This window comes from Anomaloglossus baeobatrachus, chromosome 5, assembly GCF_048569485.1.
Source record: "Anomaloglossus baeobatrachus isolate aAnoBae1 chromosome 5, aAnoBae1.hap1, whole genome shotgun sequence".
NCBI classification, from domain to species: domain Eukaryota; kingdom Metazoa; phylum Chordata; class Amphibia; order Anura; family Aromobatidae; genus Anomaloglossus; species Anomaloglossus baeobatrachus.
In genome coordinates this window covers 429,466,904-429,484,983 of record NC_134357.1, presented here as the reverse complement: position 1 = coordinate 429,484,983, position 18,080 = coordinate 429,466,904, and the positions used below count along the sequence as shown (strand labels likewise).

The 18,080-nt window shown below is 50.6% G+C and overlaps 1 protein-coding gene across 3 annotated transcripts in view; it reads left to right on the top strand.

The window, feature by feature from the left end:
* LOC142311714 (piezo-type mechanosensitive ion channel component 2-like) overlaps positions 1-18,080 on the top strand; it is a 228,050-nt gene that overhangs the window by 78,679 nt on the left and 131,291 nt on the right. For all 3 annotated transcript variants that reach the window (XM_075350363.1, XM_075350365.1, XM_075350364.1), the window contains 5 exons: positions 190-403; positions 12,213-12,375; positions 12,458-12,547; positions 16,176-16,296; positions 16,526-16,638. In XM_075350363.1, coding sequence (XP_075206478.1) covers positions 190-403; positions 12,213-12,375; positions 12,458-12,547; positions 16,176-16,296; positions 16,526-16,638 — 701 coding nt within the window. The remainder of the gene's footprint in view (positions 1-189; positions 404-12,212; positions 12,376-12,457; positions 12,548-16,175; positions 16,297-16,525; positions 16,639-18,080) is intronic.

Below are 18,080 nucleotides of genomic sequence, written 5' to 3'. Positions count from 1 at the left end.
ACTCATGTTGCGAAAAACCAAGGCCCATTTAGCTATGTCAATAGAAAGAGTAAAAAAAATTGTCTCTTGGAAAAAAGGGAGGAAAAAGTGAAGGAGCGAAAATGAAAAATATCCAGGTCTTGAAAGTGTTAATATGGTATTAATTGATCTCATGTATTCTGTAGTAATTGTTCGTGTTGTCTTTTGCAGGTATAATTTTGCCATCTGTGACCTCGGCCCTGTATTTTTTCATCTTCTTGTTTCTGTGTACCTGGTGGGCCTGTAATCGGAGTGTAAGCCTTGTGGTTTTCAGTAGTCTCTGTGTCATGGCGGCAATCTTTAGTGCAGGTCACTTGACAGCCGTCTATTTGTATCAGCTCCCTTACTTTCAAGAAGTAATTCCACCCCAGGACATATACGCGAGGTAAGGCTTCAACTGATTAGTCCTCGATTCTATATCTTCTATATCTTTAACTATTATACTATTCTATACCTTTAACCCCTCGGCAATTTTTCAGTTTTTGTTATTGTTTTTTCCTCCCCTTCTTCCAAGAGCCGTAACTTTTTTATTTTTCAGTCAATATGGCCATGTGAGGGCTTATTATTTTTGCGGAACGAGTTGTACTTTTGAATAAAACCATAAGCTTTATCATATATTGTACTGAAAAACAGGGAAAAAAATTCCAAGTGTGGTGAAATTGCAAAAAAAAGTGTGATTGCAGGATTGTTTTGGGGTCTTTTATTTACCACGCTCACTATATGATAAAACTGACATGTCAGTATGATGCCTCAGGTTGGTACGAGTTCATAGATACCAAACGTATACTTTTACTTTTATCTAAGGGGTGAAAAAAAAATTCAGACGTTTGTCCAATAAAATAACAGTGCTTTTGTCGCCATTTTGGGAGACCCGAAGCGTCCTCATTTTTCGGCATCTGGGGCTCAGTGGTGGATTATTATTTCATCTTTAGCTGCCAGTTTTAATTATACCACTTTTGCTTAGATGCTGATCACCTGTTATTGTATTTTAATGCAATTTTGAGGTGATCAAAAAGTAATTTTGGCTTTTGCACTTTTTGTTATCGCTACACCATGTACCAATCAGATTAATCGATTTTATATTTTGATAGATTCAAATAGGGCAGTTCTGAACACGGCGATACAAAGTATGTGAATGTTTTACTTTTTTTATTGTTTTATTTTCAATGGGGCGAAAGGGGGTTGATTTGAACTTTTAGGGTTTTTTTTATTTTTTCATATTTTTTAAACTTTCTTTTAACTTTTTTTTCATGATTTTACTGATTTTATCACTTTACCAGTGGATCACTTGTGCTGATCATCGCTCTGATCAGCGAAAATGCACTGTTTCTGTGAGTGCCGTTACGTGATGGTAGCATCAGTGGTCATCAGCTGACCCCACACTACCATAGCAACATGGCGACGGGGAACAGTGCGATCCCGGCCACGGCCCCAAATCACGCTATCAGATTTTGACAGTGTGATCTAAGTGGTAAGCAGGCGGGGGTGGATTTCTGATCCACACATGCCTGTTATCCGCACATGTCTGCTGATTGAATCAACAGACCCGTGCTGGGAATATAGCGGAATTGTTGCCGGAGCACTCGATTACCAGTAGGACACGACCTAGCATGTACATATGTAATGACCGTAGGTCCGAAGAGAATCCAGTGAGTCACAAACCGAGACAGAGGCAGAAATAAACAAGGGTTTCTTTTCTAGGTTGAGAATTAGAGTACGATTCAAAATAAATTATGATTGACTTAAGTGTCGCGGGCGGGGAGGAGGGTGTCAGCACACCGCGCTCACCCCTTCTGCTCGGGTCCGGCAGCTGCTCCTGGTGGCTCGAGCTGTGGGCCGGCTCCCAGGGTTTCTCGAGCGACACTCCTCGCCCGTGAGTGAAAGGGGGTGTTTGTTGGGTGTGGGGATTGTTATAGTTCGTGACGCCACCCACGGTTGTGGTGATTTCACCACCGCTGCTCTGTACGGGGCTCCCGGGGATGGTGATGCGGAGCAGCCAGGTGTTGTGTTGCCCCTCCGTGGGTAGGGGTTGGTGATCCCGGGGCCCGGTGATGAGATGTAAAGTGTAGGGCCTGGAGGGCGCAGGGACGCGGGGGCAGCACTGTGCCTTGCGGCACTATGGTACTCACTCAGCCTGACACACGGACACAGTTTGTACGGTAAACCAACGGCTGGTAGGACGGTCCCACAGACGGCTGCACCTGCACTCCCGGTAGGTGACGGTGATGTCTCTCTTCCTTGCACCTATGTTGACTGATGGTAGCGGTGGATTCCCTCCGGTTACCCGCTCCCCGACTGCAATCTGGGCCGGAGGAGCTCTACACTTTGCCCGCAGGCGCTGGCCCTGAGAAACTTGTGCCGTGGCGGTGGCGGTGTCTCTCCAATACGGGTTGGGCTGTTGCCTTCAATCGGGACTTGGTTGTTGGGGGATCTGCGTCCCCGTCAATGACGGATTTGGCAAATCTGGCAACTCCTAGCCTTGCCGGGGTCCGAGAGGCCCCTGCCCTGGTGCTGACTGTCCTTCGGAACACTGCTCCAGACCACCGGGCACACAGCCAACAGGGTCCTTCCAGGAACTTCCAAACGGTCCCCCCTCCAGACAGTCACCGCCGTTGCTGACCTTGCTGTTCTGGCCCTCACAAAGCTGGACCCTTCAGGCTGTCTTTCTCTTCTGTTACTTTGCTTGCTTTTCCTCCTTTACTACTTTCCTTCCTTCACTTTCACTTAGTTGTTTACTTTTGCCCTGTCTAGACTACTCCTTAACTCCTCACACTTGCCCTGCCTGGGCTATCTGCACTCAAGCCCTGCCTGGGCTACTCTGCCTGGTTACTTCCTGCCTCCAGTGTTGTGAGCTCCTAGGTGGGCGGAGCCAACCGCCTGGCCCACCCCCTGGTGTGCATCATCAACCTCTGGAGGAAGGCAACAAGGATTTGTGGTTAGCTGTGATGTGCCTATCTGGAGTGTGGGGTGTGGTGGTGTTGTGACCTGTGTCCCCTGGCTTGCCCAGGGCGACACATTCCCCCTTAGCAAAATGCAGACCGTCCGCGGGCTGCCGTCCTACACCGGTTTTATTTTTCTGTAAAAAGGGGATAACAGGGTTAAGCAAAACATAAATACATTTTTAATCAAAAACTCTTCCCAAGACGGGAGGCACATTTACTTTTAACGTTGCAACGGTATACGGTCACGGTTTCCGCTCTCTCCCACCCAAGCAACCTGGCCCTGATGCTGCCCCTAAAACCCAGGCAGCACCCCTTGACCCACAGTCCAGCACAAGTTACCCGAGCGGGATCTGTCCTTCCCCTCCAGAGGGTGGCCACCGGTTCCTTTGGTGGCTGGGCCCTGGCCTGCTCTGCTCAGGGCCCTCCCTCCAACCTGCCTCTCCGGAGGCGGTATTGCGGAAACGGTAACGGTACCCAACATATTTACAAGCCACTTAACGTTTGTGGTGCCCTGCAAGTTCACGGGCTTGTCCATGGATAGTTCCCATGCAAATAAACTTTAAACGGTCCCCACGGGGACAACGGTGCCGGCTCCAGCCGGTTGCAAATCAACACACAAATCAGGTGAAGTACTCGGTATCATTTCACTTATCATTCTTTCAACAACTTTTTCAAACAAACTACAACACTCTTACATTTGCGGACCCCTTTCATTCATAGAACGGTCTCCCTGTACCTAAGTGGGGGTCTACCTAGGTTGGAACGGGTGGACCTTCGGGGCCCGGTGTCAGTGGTGATAGACAGTGGGGTAGAGGGAACAATCGGTTCCTCCTCCCTGCTATAGTGTGGAGCAGGCGGAGGTGCAGGGGGGCTGGGTACAGGTTCATCCCTGGGCACCGGCACTGGTTCTGGCTCACGGTTGACCGCTTCCACTACTCCTTCATCCACGGGTTGTGGGAACAGTATCACTGGAAGAATCACCGCGCCGTCCTGTGTAGGCCAGTCTGCTGGGAAGTCACCCATTACAGTGTGGATTACCTCTGCTGCCTTCTCCACTGGTGGAGGAACCGGTACTTCAGCCTCTGCCTTCAGCGCTGGGGGGCATTTTTTAGATGGTCCCGGGAAACTGTGGCTAGGGTGTCCCCTTGGTCACGACTGATCTGGTAAGTCTTCCCGTCTCCCCATTCTGTGGGTTGTATGACATAAGGGACTTGCTCCCACTGATCATCCAGCTTGTGGGTTTTCCTCTTCCGTTTCAGCACCACATCCCCTGGCTGGAAAGGACCTGCGGGCGCCTTCTGGTTGAACCGGTGCTCCTGCTGCTCTCGACTTCGACTGAGGTTTTTCTCCACATACTCCTGGATTTGCCGGTACTGTGCCCTCCTCCGACTTTCCCACTCTGCCGTTGAGGGGAGTGCTTCCGGGGCTTCCAACCCCATCTCCAGATCCACCGGCAGGCGGCCAGGCCGAGCCCTCATCAGATACGCTGGGGTGCACTTTGTCGAGCTGGACGGGATATTATTATACATGTCGACCAAATCAGGTAGCTTTTCCGGCCACATGTTCCGTTCTTCCAGCGGCAGCGTCTTGAGGAGCCCCAGGACCAAGTGATTTATTTTCTCGCACATGCCGTTGGTTTGGGCGTGGTACGGAGTGGTCCGGATCTTCTTGCAGCCGTACAACTGGCAGAATTCGTGAAACACCTCTGCTTCAAAAGCCGGGCCTTGGTCAGTTAGCACCTTCTCGGGGTACCCATGGGGTCGGCAGAAATAAGCCTGGAACGCTCGAGCAGCGGTTCGACCAGTTAGGTCCTTAACGGGGACTACCACCATAAATCTTGAGTAGTGGTCTACCATGGTCAATGCGTAGGTGTACCCACTTCGGCTAGGGGCGAGCTTGACATGGTCCAGGGCGACCAGCTCCAGCGGCTGATGGGTGACTATGGGATGTAACGGTGCCCTCTGGCTAGTCTCGTCCTTTCTCTTCAGTGTACAAGGACCACACTCTCGACACCAGGCTTCCACCGATTCACGCATCCCACTCCAATAGAACCGCTCCCTCAACAGCATCTCCAGCTTCTTCCACCCGAAGTGGCCAGCACCATCATGGTATGCCCGCAGGACAGTAGCAACCTCAGCTTGAGGAACGATCAACTGGCATATCTTCTCATGGGTCTTCGGGTTGATCAGCTCACGGTACAGCCTCCCTTGGTGTAGGTAAAGCCGTTTTCGTTCTTTCCACAAGCGTTGAGCTTCGGCTGGAGCGGCAGGGTCTATTCCCATAGCACCTTGTTCCACCAGAGCCTTGACAAGGCGGACAGCCGGCGCTTGGTCCTGGGCGTCCTGCCACTCTTGACTGGGCCGCGGGTCCAGATCCACCCTCTGCTGACAGACTTGTACCCTCTCAGTAGGCAGCTGGTGAAACGCAGGCAACTCGATCTCCTCGAGGTCGTCATCCTCGCACCCCTCTTCTGACAAATGGGGCATCCGGGAGAGTGCATCAGCATTTATGTTGACACGACCAGCTCGGTACTTTATGGTGAAATCATACTACCCACCGCTGCTCCAGCGCGCCCAACTTGGCCGTGTTCAGGTGAGTCAGCGGGTTGTTGTCCGTAAACGCTGTGAATTTGGCTGCCGCCAAGTAGTGGCGGAACCGCTCCGTGATAGCCCACACCAACGCCAATAGCTCAAGCTTGAAGGAGCTATAGTTCTCAGGGTTCCTTTCGGTCGGCCGGAGTTTTCGGCTAGCGTAGGCAATCACCTTCTCCTTTCCACCCTGGACCTGGGATAGGACCGCTCCTAGCCCCACATTACTGGCGTCCGTGTGGAGGATGAACGGGCTCCCATAGTCAGGGTACGCCAGGACCTCTTCTCCGGTCAAGGCCGCCTTCAACTGGCAAAAGGACTCCTCGTGCTTGTCCTCCCACAACAGTGGGGCCCCAATGGGTCTACCACCTTTGGTCTGTCCCACGAGGAGATCTTGCATGGGGGCAGCCATCTTCGTGTATCCCTTTATAAAGCGCCGATAGTATCCCACCAGACCCAGGAACTGCCTTACTTCCCTCACTGTAGTTGGTCTCGGCCAGCTCTGGATGGCAGTAATCTTCTCAGGGTCGGGGGCGACACCATCCGCACTCACCACATGCCCTAGATACTGCACTCTGGGTTTCAGCAGGTGGCATTTTGAGGGCTTCAACTTCATCCCGTACTGGGCAAGGGACGCGAACACCTCGGCCAGGTGCTCCAGATGGGCTTCATACGTCTGGGAATAAACAATCACATCATCCAAATACAGCAGGAAGGTCTCGAAGTTTAAATGTCCCAGACAGCACTCCATCAACCGTTGGAAGGTCCCAGGGGCATTGCACAGCCCAAACGGCATGCTATTGAATTCGCAGAGTCCCATCGGGGTGGTGAAGGCGGTCTTCTCCCGGTCCTCTGGGGCCACGGCCACTTGCCAGTATCCGCTGGTGAGGTCAAGGGTCGAGAAGTAGTTTGCGGTTCTCAGTGCAGCCAAAGACTCTTCAATACGGGGTAAGGGATAGGCATCTTTATGGGTTATCTGGTTGATCTTCCGGTAGTCCACACACATCCGCATGGTACCATCCTTCTTCTTGACCAGTACAAACGGAGCGGCCCAGGGACTACAGCTGTCCCGAATAACCCCTGCCTCCCTCATATTCCTCAACATATCTTTGGCACACTGGTAATGTGCAGGGGGAATAGGTCTATACCTCTCTTTGATAGGGGGATGTTCACCTGTGGGAATGTGGTGTTGAACCCCCTTGATCCGCCCAAAGTCTAGGGGGTGCTTACTGAAAACCTGTTCGTACTCCTGCACCACCCTGTGTACCTCGGCCCTGTGATGTGTAGGGGTATCATCAGTGCCTACATGTAGCTGTTGGTGCCACTCCTTTGTGTCCCCCGGGGGTGGGGAAGTGCTGGGGGTAGGTGGGAGTGTGGATGGACTGGCTTCCTGGATAGTGTGAGGGTCCAGGGTGAGCAGCTTGGCAATGGTGGCATACCGGGGGAGCCTGACTTCTTCCTCCCCACAGTTCAACACTCTCACGGGCACTCTCCCTTTCTTCACATCTACCACCCCTCGGGCGACCACTACAGTGGGCCAGTGCTCGGAGGGCATGGGCTCCATCATCGCAGGGTAGTCACGCCCCTGAGGCCCTACTGCTGCCCTACACCAGATCATCATCTCACTCCTAGGGGGCACAGTCAATGGAGCAACATCCATCACTCTCACTCCACCAATCTCCCCTCCTGTTGAGCTTACATGCTGGCGGTACATCAGGGCGCGGATCTCACGCTGCACAGCCCTCTGCCGGCTCCCCGCCGCTGTGGCGGCTAGCTGTTGCAATAGGTTCAACACATCAGCCATGCAGTGTTCCATCACATTGGTTCCCAGCACTATTTTCGGGTTATGATCACTGGGTTCATTCATGATCACAATCATACCCTGGTGTTGCAGTTCAGCTTGCCCCACTGTCATAGCCACTTGTTTATACCCCACCTGGGTCAATGGAAGTCCATTAGCGGCAATCAAATTTATACTATTGTCTGGAGGCGCCAGCTCGTCTGTGGCCCAATACTGCCGATACAACGTGTACGGTATGGTAGTTACCTGTGATCCAGTGTCCAAGAGAGCCATCACTGGTATGCCGTCCACAGCCACAGGGATGATAGGGCGGGCCCCGACATATCGGTCTCGCCAGTCCGGGGGGCCACGGTGTTCTACTCCTGAGGATTGGCCCGGGGCCCCAGGGGTTGCTCGTTTAACGGGCACTGTCGGTAATAATGGCCCGGCTTACGGCACTTGTAGCAGATTGGAGGTCTGCTCCGCGGGTTGTTAGCGCTTCTCCGCTGCATCCAGGGAACATCTTCGGGACTGTCAGCAAGCTGTATCTGCGCTGGAGGCTGAGATCTGGTCAGAGGTTGTAGCGCAGCAAGGATCTTGGCAAGGTCTCCGTCCAGGCGACGGACCTGGGCTGCCAGCTCTTCCACGGTGCTGCTCGGGGCTGCAGGTATTAAGGAGGTTGGTTTGGCTGGGGCCGCCACCACGGGAGCTGTCTCGACGGGCCACGGGATGGGTTCCAGGACTTCAGCAGCTGGGGGCTGTAGTGCCTTGATAGCCCGCTCCTTTAACACAGCAAAGTCCACATCAGGGTGTTCCAGGGCCCACAGCCGGAGTTGTTTACGATCCTCAGGGGACCTCATCCCCTGCGCAAATTGCTCCACTAACATCTTGTTGCTATCCGCCTCATTAATAGAGTTCACCCGCTTCAGCGTGCGGAGGGCGGTCTGCAGACGTAGAGCATAGTCCCGAATGCTATCTCCAGCTCGTTGCCGGCACTGGTAAAACTGCATCCTCAGCTCAGCTTCAGTCCGGGTCTCGAAGGCAGTCTGTAGCTTCTCGAAGATGGTGGCTACAGAGAGCCGGTCCCCCTCGGCCCAGGTCTCCGCCTCCTGCTCCGCCGCACCGGTTAACTGGCCTAGCACTATCGCTGCACGTTGCTTATCAGTCAGGGGATACAGCTCTAGCAACGGGTTAAGCTTTTTCCGGAAGGCCTGTAGGGCATCCGGTTTCCCGTCATACCGCGGTAGCCAGGCAGCTCCGGGCGCATAGGGCAAGGAGAATGGCATGACCTGAGCAAACGCGGGGGCCGCGGCACCTCCCGCCGGTATGACCGGGACCTGGGCAGGCCCATTCCCATCCGCGGGTGCCGCTGCGGCTGCGACCACCGCTCCTCCAGCGGCTCCGTCGGGCGCAGACATCTTGTTTCCGTCCCCCTTAGCTCTTTCCGGCCCCTCCTCTCTCGGGGCGGGGTTTTGGCCTTCGCGCCTCTACTGCTCGAGAAGACGCTCGAGCGGGAACTTTTCGCGCCAAAGATGGCGGCTTCTGAAATTTTTCAGCCGGATACCTTCGGCGGTAACAAGGCGCACCTCTACCAGACGGCAGAGCGGTAAGATCCTGTTCGTGACGCCAAGTTGTCGCGGGCGGGGAGGAGGGTGTCAGCACACCGCGCTCACCCCTTCTGCTCGGGTCCGGCAGCTGCTCCTGGTGGCTCGAGCTGTGGGCCGGCTCCCGGGGTTTCTCGAGCGACACTCCTCGCCCGTGAGTGAAAGGGGGTGTTTGTTGGGTGTGGGGATTGTTATAGTTCGTGACGCCACCCACGGTTGTGGTGATTTCACCACCGCTGCTCTGTACGGGGCTCCCGGGGATGGTGATGCGGAGCAGCCAGGTGTTGTGTTGCCCCTCCGTGGGTAGGGGTTGGTGATCCCGGGGCCCGGTGATGAGATGTAAAGTGTAGGGCCTGGAGGGCGCAGGGACGCGGGGGCAGCGCTGTGCCTTGCGGCACTATGGTACTCACTCAGCCTGACACACGGACACAGTTTGTACGGTAAACCAACGGCTGGTAGGACGGTCCCACAGACGGCTGCACCTGCACTCCCGGTAGGTGACGGTGATGTCTCTCTTCCTTGCACCTATGTTGACTGATGGTAGCGGTGGATTCCCTCCGGTTACCCGCTCCCCGACTGCAATCTGGGCCGGAGGAGCTCTACACTTTGCCCGCAGGCGCTGGCCCTGAGAAACTTGTGCCGTGGCGGTGGCGGTGTCTCTCCAATACGGGTTGGGCTGTTGCCTTCAATCGGGACTTGGTTGTTGGGGGATCTGCGTCCCCGTCACTGACGGATTTGGCAAATCTGGCGACTCCTAGCCTTGCCGGGGTCCGAGAGGCCCCTGCCCTGGTGCTGACTGTCCTTCGGAACACTGCTCCAGACCACCGGGCACACAGCCAACAGGGTCCTTCCAGGAACTTCCAAACGGTCCCCCTCCAGACAGTCACCGCCGTTGCTGACCTTGCTGTTCTGGCCCTCACAAAGCTGGACCCTTCAGGCTGTCTTTCTCTTCTGTTACTTTGCTTGCTTTTCCTCCTTTACTACTTTCCTTCCTTCACTTTCACTTAGTTGTTTACTTTTGCCCTGTCTAGACTACTCCTTAACTTCTCACACTTGCCCTGCCTGGGCTATCTGCACTCAAGCCCTGCCTGGGCTACTCTGCCTGGTTACTTCCTGCCTCCAGTGTTGTGAGCTCCTAGGTGGGCGGAGCCAACCGCCTGGCCCACCCCCTGGTGTGCATCATCAACCTCTGGAGGAAGGCAACAAGGATTTGTGGTTAGCTGTGATGTGCCTACCTGGAGTGTGGGGTGTGGTGGTGTTGTGACCTGTGTCCCCTGGCTTGCCCAGGGCGACACATAAGTACCCCTCAAAGCACCCCAAAAGTGAAATTAACAGACAGCTTTTAGCCGGAATCAATGCGCCGATCTCAGAGTTCCTGGGTTATGTATATTACCACAGGAACTGGGAATAAATTTACCTACTCACCAGGTTGAACAAAGAAAAACCATTAACTATAAAGAAAAGAGGTGTAAATCCAATGGGGTCACTCTGAGGGAACCTCTGAGATGGCGTACTGAGTATAACTTATCACCACTAATAACAAAGTCTTAAATTTTACCGTCTGTTTTACACTGAACAATGGGATACCCGGGTATCTTAAAGCTATGGTACCATTAACCTCCACGGACGTTTCACACAGGCCTGTGGTCCGAGTCTACTGTATATAATTCCAAAGAAGGAAGGAAAAGGAAACACAAAAATCTTCTTCTTGCTCTAGGGATGTCTTCACCCCGGTCCTGCCACATAGGGACCCCGGATTTAAGGCCCTGTCACACACAGAGATAAATCTGCGGCAGATCTGTGGCTGCAGTGAAATTGTGGACAATCAGTTCCAGGTTTGTGGCTGTGTACAAATGGAACAATATTTCCATGATTTCACTGCAACCACAGATCTGCCAAAGATTTATCTCTGTGTGTAACAGGGCCTTTAAGCGGGCTTTAGACGCTGCGACATCGCTAATGCGGAGTCGTTGGGGTCACGGATTTTGTGACGCACATCCGGCCGCATTAGCGATGCCGTTGCGTGTGACACCGATAAGCGATTTTGCATCGTTGCAAAACCATGCAAAATCGCTAATCGGCGACACGGGGGTCCATTCTCAATTATCGTTACTGCAGCAGTAACGAAGTTGTTCCTCGTCCCTGCGGCAGCACACATCGCTGCGTGTGACGCCGCAGGAGCGAGGAAGCTCTCCCTATGAGGAAGGAAGGGGGTGGGCGGGATGTTACGTCCCGCTCATCTCCGCCCCTCCGCTGCTATTGGGCGGCGGTTCAGTGACGTTTCAGTGACGTCGCTGTGACGCCGCACGGACCGCCCCCTTAGAAAGGAGGCGGTTCGCCGGTCACAGCGACGTCGCCGGACGGGTGAGTATGTGTGACGGCTCTGGGCGATGTTGTGCGGCACGGGCAGCGATATGCCCGTGTTGCGCAACAGATGGGGGCGGGTACCCACACTAGCGATATCGGGACCGATATCGCAGTGTGTAAAGTAGCCTTTAGTCAATATTATCCAATTACTCCACACAGAACACGGTCTCAGGCCCACAGCTCTGTAGTAATTCTCAGACAGAACACAGGCTTCCTCAGTTCAGAGAACAGCCCTCCCCTCAGGAAATTGGAGCGCCTTTCTCTCACACAACACGGTCTAATTCTTTCAGCACCGCTCCTGGTTCTTGTGCGGTCACCGATCAGGAGTTGTGTAAACTCTGCTGCGTCACACAACTGTCTCTCTCAGCCAGCCTGGGCTCAGCACTCTGCCTCTGAGGTAACTCCTGCATCTACAGGGTCTCTGACCCAAAACCCTGCTGATCAGTGCAGGCAGGCAGAACTCACAGGGTCCCACTGCACTACTGACACAATCCCATTTCAGACTCTCACACATATACGTTCAAGGTTGTCAAGGGGTTAATGTATTGTTTTTATTTAGATCAGGGCATTTTAAGTGGTTTTTTTTCTACCTGTGTTCAGTATAAGGCCGGTTTCACACATCCGGCTTTTCGCTGGATTGCCGGATTCGGTGCACGCCAGTACAGTGTATACAGTACAATGGCAGTGCCGCAACTTCCGGGTCACATGCTCCAGTCACATGACAGTATGTGACCGGTGATTGTCGCGCTGCCATTGTACTGTATACATTGTACTGGCATGCGCCGAATCTGGCAAACCGGCGAAAAGCCGGATGTGTGAAACTAGCCTAAATTGTATAAAGAATTTCATTTAATTACTTAACATGTGTAACTACTTATTGCAAGCATATGTCTTATCTTTTCTAAATATCTAGGCTTTTTGGGATGACAGCCATTATCAGGACTAATCAGACAGAAATATGGATGGTTCATCTTCACCGTGATCTGCACTGGCCAGTGTTCACAAACCCATTTATGCTTCTAGTTCTATATTATACATTGGTCATGTTATTGCAGCAATGGGCTAAACTTCCAATGGTATGTCCCAAAATGTTCACGATTTTCTAAGCTATTGCTGTTGTTTTGGAGAAATTAATAATTCTATAAATATCTGTTAAAGGAGGAAACTACGACTAAAAAAGAAAATGGCTCCAAAGATGATCACCATCTGGATGGACTGCTGTGGACCGCAAATGCCGAACTCATACAGGTCATTGTTTCCATTGGACATTGTCCCAAATTTGAACTGGGCAGAAAATGAAAAGTTTGAGTCCATACTGTGTCAGTAATAGAGTGGAAGCAACTGAGAATGTACTGTATCCAACCTAGTCTTAGGTCAAATTCACACATCAGTTTTTCCTCATATGAGTGCCATCTGTTTTTCATGAATAGCAGTCATACCTATTATGGTGAATGGGACTGTTAACATGTCTGATTTTTCGCACATCTATAAAAAATCACTGAGGCATGTCCAATATTGATCCAAGTATTACAAGTATCGGATCACAATCAGCAATGTAAGTCTGTGGCTCCGTGAAAAAATTGGATACCATCCGGGTGCAGTCTGATTTTCACTGACTGTTAGGAAAAGGTGGAGAAAATGTTTCAATTTTTTTTCCACGTGTGAAAAAAAATTATGAAAATTGGACCATAGTGTGATGAAACTGTCATAAAATTCTGATGAAAATCCCTGAGGAAACTCAGTCCGTTTTTCTTTTATGTGGAAAAAAAATCTTTGGATGAGTCCGTACTAACTGCATTGGGTACTTTGTTATACTTTTTCTTTCCTTTCCATCTATTTATTGTGTTATGCTTTCTTACCCTTTACTGTATTGTAGAGGCAGGCCATTAACTACCTCTTTAAAGTTAGTTCACCTTTCCCCAACTTGCCTAAATAAATTGAGGTAATAAGGGTCTATGAGCTCAACAAAGTTGTGTTTTGTAATCTTCTGTTGATACATTTAGCCGCAACCACAGGCTTGGGGGCACCTACAGTGGCGAAAATGAGTATTTGATACACTGATGATTTTGCAAGTTTTCCCACCTACAAAGAATGGAGAGGTCTGTAATGTCTATCATAGGTACACTGCAACTGTGAATAGAAGCACTTTTCTTCCCAAAGATTTGTGAGGAAAATGAGGGGGTGCGTCTTAGAATCCGAATGTAGCTTATGGGGGGGGAAGAGGTGACAGGAGGCAGGGGCGATGCTGTGGGCGCTGCGGCGCTGAGGCAGAGAAAACATCCAAGAATGTAGCTTATCGGGGATAAGGATGGTGGAAAATGGTGACAGGAGGCAGGAGAACGATACTGCAGGCTGTGTGCTGCTCTGTGCTGCTGCGCACTGCGTGCTGGGTGAGGGTGCTGCGGACAGGGTGCTGCGGACGGTGAGGCAGGGAACATCCTGTGAAGATGTTGGCTGTGTGGTCTTCAAATAATGGCTCATGGGAGTCGGCGCATGTGCAGATGGAGCTCTCAGCTCAAGATTTCATCTGCGCACGCTCCGCCTCCGGCCCACTAATTTCCCAGCAGCGGACGTACGGAAAATGGCGCCTGGAGGTAACATGCGCACAGATGAGACCTCAGCTTGTCCGTGAGCCGATAACTCAGTCTGTGCACGCGCCGCTTCCGGGCGCCATTTTTTTGAAGCCCACACTGCCAACGTCTTCAGGATATCCCTTGCCTTACCACCCGCAGCACAGTGCAGCGCCCAGGCCGCAGTGCTCACAATGTAGCACCCACGGTGGAAGGGTTAAATTACTCGTAACCGGGCCTGGTGATGTCGGGTCTGGGGATGTCACGGGTGGCCCTTTTGCCCGGTTTTGTGGCCCCCGAGGTGTACAATAAAGGAGGGAGAAATGGATGATGATGGTGGAGGATTTGTCTCGTGATGCCACCTGCGGTATGCGGCCAGGGAATAGCCGCCGCTGCTATCGCTGTCCTCCGGGGCTGATGGTAGTAGCAGCTAAGATGTTTCTGCTCCCCACACGTGGAGCGGGCCCCGGGGAGGATGATGAGGGTAGTTGTAATGGCGGGTGCCGAAGCGCGGGGCGGTGGCGCCGGAAAGGACAGGTGGACACAGACTCTGCGGGTTCAAGGTTTTCTTTACTTACAGTCCTGGTTTTACCTGGAAAATGCCGGTCACCGCCGTGACGGCCCCAGCCAATCCCGGATCCGTTGGAGGTCAGAACCGGTACAATGGACGGTGGACCCTTCCTCCTTGCACTTCCAAAAAGTGGATCCCCATGGCTTAAAGCTTCTTGGGGACCCCGGTTCTTGGAAAGTGGTTACTCCCATCCTGTATGCAGGTGCCGCGGGTCTGTTTTGACTCCTGCCTTGGAATAATACCCCAGATCCTACATAGCACTGTGCTTTGGGAACTGTGGGGGCCGGAGAGACGTGCTGTCCCCATGGCCTGCAGGTTTTTGTGGACAACCTGAAGTATAATCCATCCTAGGATTCTGCACCCTGCACTGCGCCGGTCCCGAGGGAGCAATCATACTCTCCCCTCAGCGACCGTATTCACTCCTGCGTCCGACCAGAGAAACTGGTAAAACCCGACTGCTCTCTTCCTCTCCTGCTGGAGAACCCCTAACTGTTGTGTTGCTCCTAACTCCCCCTGGTGGCTGTTCCTCCCCTCGCTCCCTGTTGCTAGTGGACGTAAGTCCCCCATGTTTGGTGACTGCCTTAAGACCCAACCCTAGCCGGTCCCCAATGGGGAGGCCAACCTGGTTGTGTGTATGATTTGGTGTGTGGTGGAACTGGTACCGACCTCCTCTGGATCTAGGATGAGTACTACACCTTAAGTGAGGTATATAAATAATTGACCAGTGCACATCTCGTATCATATCATATGCCACTCCATAATGAACTTGGGAAAGGACAGAAAATGTCAGGCATTCCACCGCTATAAAACTCCAGAAGGGGTTTTGGCTTAATGCATCCAATACCATTAGCTGAATATGTCTTCTGGATTTTTATAGCGGTTGAAGGCTCCCTTTTTGTTATATATATACATATATATATATATATATATATATATATATGTATATATACATATATATATATATATATATATATATATATATATATATATATATATATATATATATATATACATATATATATATATATATATATATATATATATATATATATATATATAAAAGAGAGAGAGAGAGAGACCCTTTTTGGACTTCCCATCATTCCTGTGTTGGTTGCCTGGGCCCCCCATTTACATGTGGGTTTTCATCCATCATAACATCTAGCACTATATTGTAATTTTAAAAAAATTTGACTTTTTTACAATTTTGTACTTAATAAAGATGATATTTTTATAAGCCTTAAATTTATTATTTAAGGCTTATTATAAAAGGCTTATTATTATTAATGCCCCGTCATTTTCTGTCCTTTACCTTAAGTGAGGTGCAGTACCCTGTGGCGACTGGAGCCTCAGGGACTCCACAACAGCACATAGCAGCACACAGCCACCAGCATGCAGTGCCCCTGCCTCCTGTCACCATTCTCCACCATTCATACCCCCCCCCGGTAAGTTATATTCCTGGATGTTTTCACTGCCTCACAGTGCCACTGAGCATCTGGGTTACCCGCAGCATCGTCCTCCTCAATGACTGACCCTGAAACCTTTGAACCCCGCTCCACCACCGCTGCCGCCCCCCTTGTAAGACACCACCGGATTAGAAGATGGACCTCATTTTTTGTTACTTTTTTTCCTCTAAATTTGGGGTGTGTCTTATAATCCGGTGCGTCTTATAAAACAAAAAATACCGTACATTTCGCTTTTGGTAGAAATTAATTGCCTGTTTAACCTTATTTTTTAGCCAGACTATCTGATGCATAATGGATGGCAAGAATTGCCACTGCTGAAGTGTGAAGTACAGCAAGCACAGACTGATTTCTCAGTGCCTATATACCTTGATGATGAAAAAACTGTGGAGTCAGGTCAGTTTGTCGCTATACGCTTGTATCGTTCTGCACACTAAAATCACATTCCGCCAGCATATAGAGTAACTGGCTCATACCTTTTGACTGAATGCAGGTATTTTTCAGCATGAGGTTGTCACTTAATAATGGATAGATCATTCTGTAATCAGTATTTCCTTTACAGATTTATCTTGGACTTTCTTAACAATATTTTTAGAGAATGCATTTTGTGTTTCATGTCACTCAGAGAAGGAGGAAGAAGAGGAGGCTGCACCAACAGAGTCAAAGCCTAGTGGAACCGCCGTCCTTGGCCAGTTTATCATGAGGCAGAGTTACGTCAGTGCCTTAATTGTCATGATGGTAAGATGGTGTATCATATCTGAAGACTTTTTCTTCATACTTTCATCATGAGCCAATATGAATACTTCAGTTCTGGCAGCCACTTTCAGCCCTTAACACTAGAAGTCCCAGATAGGGGTCATTTGACATTTTTACCATTGGAACCTTATGGAGCTCGAAATTTCTGGGACTTCTAGTGTTAAAGTGATTGTCTAGGATTAGTAAAAAAAAGGCCTTCTTTTCTTGAAAAAAAGCTCCTCTCTTATCCATGGGCATTTAGATTCGTTGGTATGAGCTCTAGTACAAGATATGACCTATGGTCTATATTATTGGTGTTTCCAGAGTAAATCAGCACCCTAGTTCCAATCCCAGACAACTTTTTTAAATGAGATTTTCCAAAAAAAAGACAGTTTAACCTACATTAAAAAGTTCTACTATACTGGGGTAGGTGTGATGGCGGATGTAGAGTAATGGGCAGAGGGTGGTAGGTGTGATGGGATGTCATGCAGAACCTGCATCCAAGAATAGGGGTGGCCATACCTGCTCCCCCATGCTACCGACCATTGGTGAACTAAATGAGGGTGATACCAGTTGTATCACTCCTCCAGATATTTTTGTGTGGTGTATTCCAGATGATAAATAAAGCCAAGGAGAACAGGAGAGCATGGGAAAGCTAGAATAGAATTACTCTTTTAGCACAAAACACTTAGTGATTACAAATTCTGGATCTTATAATGTGTAAGGAGGTGGGCACTTGTGGTCGTGTGTCCCCCTGAAGACACCAATATTGTTGTGGTGTATAATGTCAATTGTAACATGAATTATGTTGTCCTTTAATGTATAGTGTGAATTATGCTATATAGTAATGTTTTATATGTTATAGTGATAGGATTTGTTATGCTGACAGTAGGGTCAGAAACAGTTAATAGTTGGAACTAGCCCTTAGTGGGAGTGTCGAGAAAGCAGGGAAAAGTGAATTTTTTTCCGTGGCACATCAGAGAGGGACCAGTGTGTGACTATATCAGATCTCAGATCTAGTTAGATGACAAGGCTGCATGACATGGTTGTCGCTACAGCTAGAAAAGACTGGAGCCAGATGTAGCGTGATCCTGAAGAACAGATTTAGACAGAGAGGTGGTCTGAACACGGAGTGAACCAACATGCTGACCAAGAGAACGAGTCACCGAATGAGTCAGGTCCTTGAATGAGCCAGGTCCTTGAATGAGCCAGGTCCTCAGCAGTACGGCCCTGAGTTGCTTACAGCACCTTGAAGGTAAACAGAGCAAAATAGAATAGGACGTGAGACGAAATAAGTGTTCAATTCGGGTATCCCTGAAGCATCTGTCGCGGGCGGAGGAGGGGACGCTGCGCTCTCCCACTGCTCAGGGCCGGCTGCCGCTGCTGCTGCGGCTCCTCGCCCGTGAGTGAAAAGGGGGGTGATTGGTTGTGGGGGTTTTGATTAT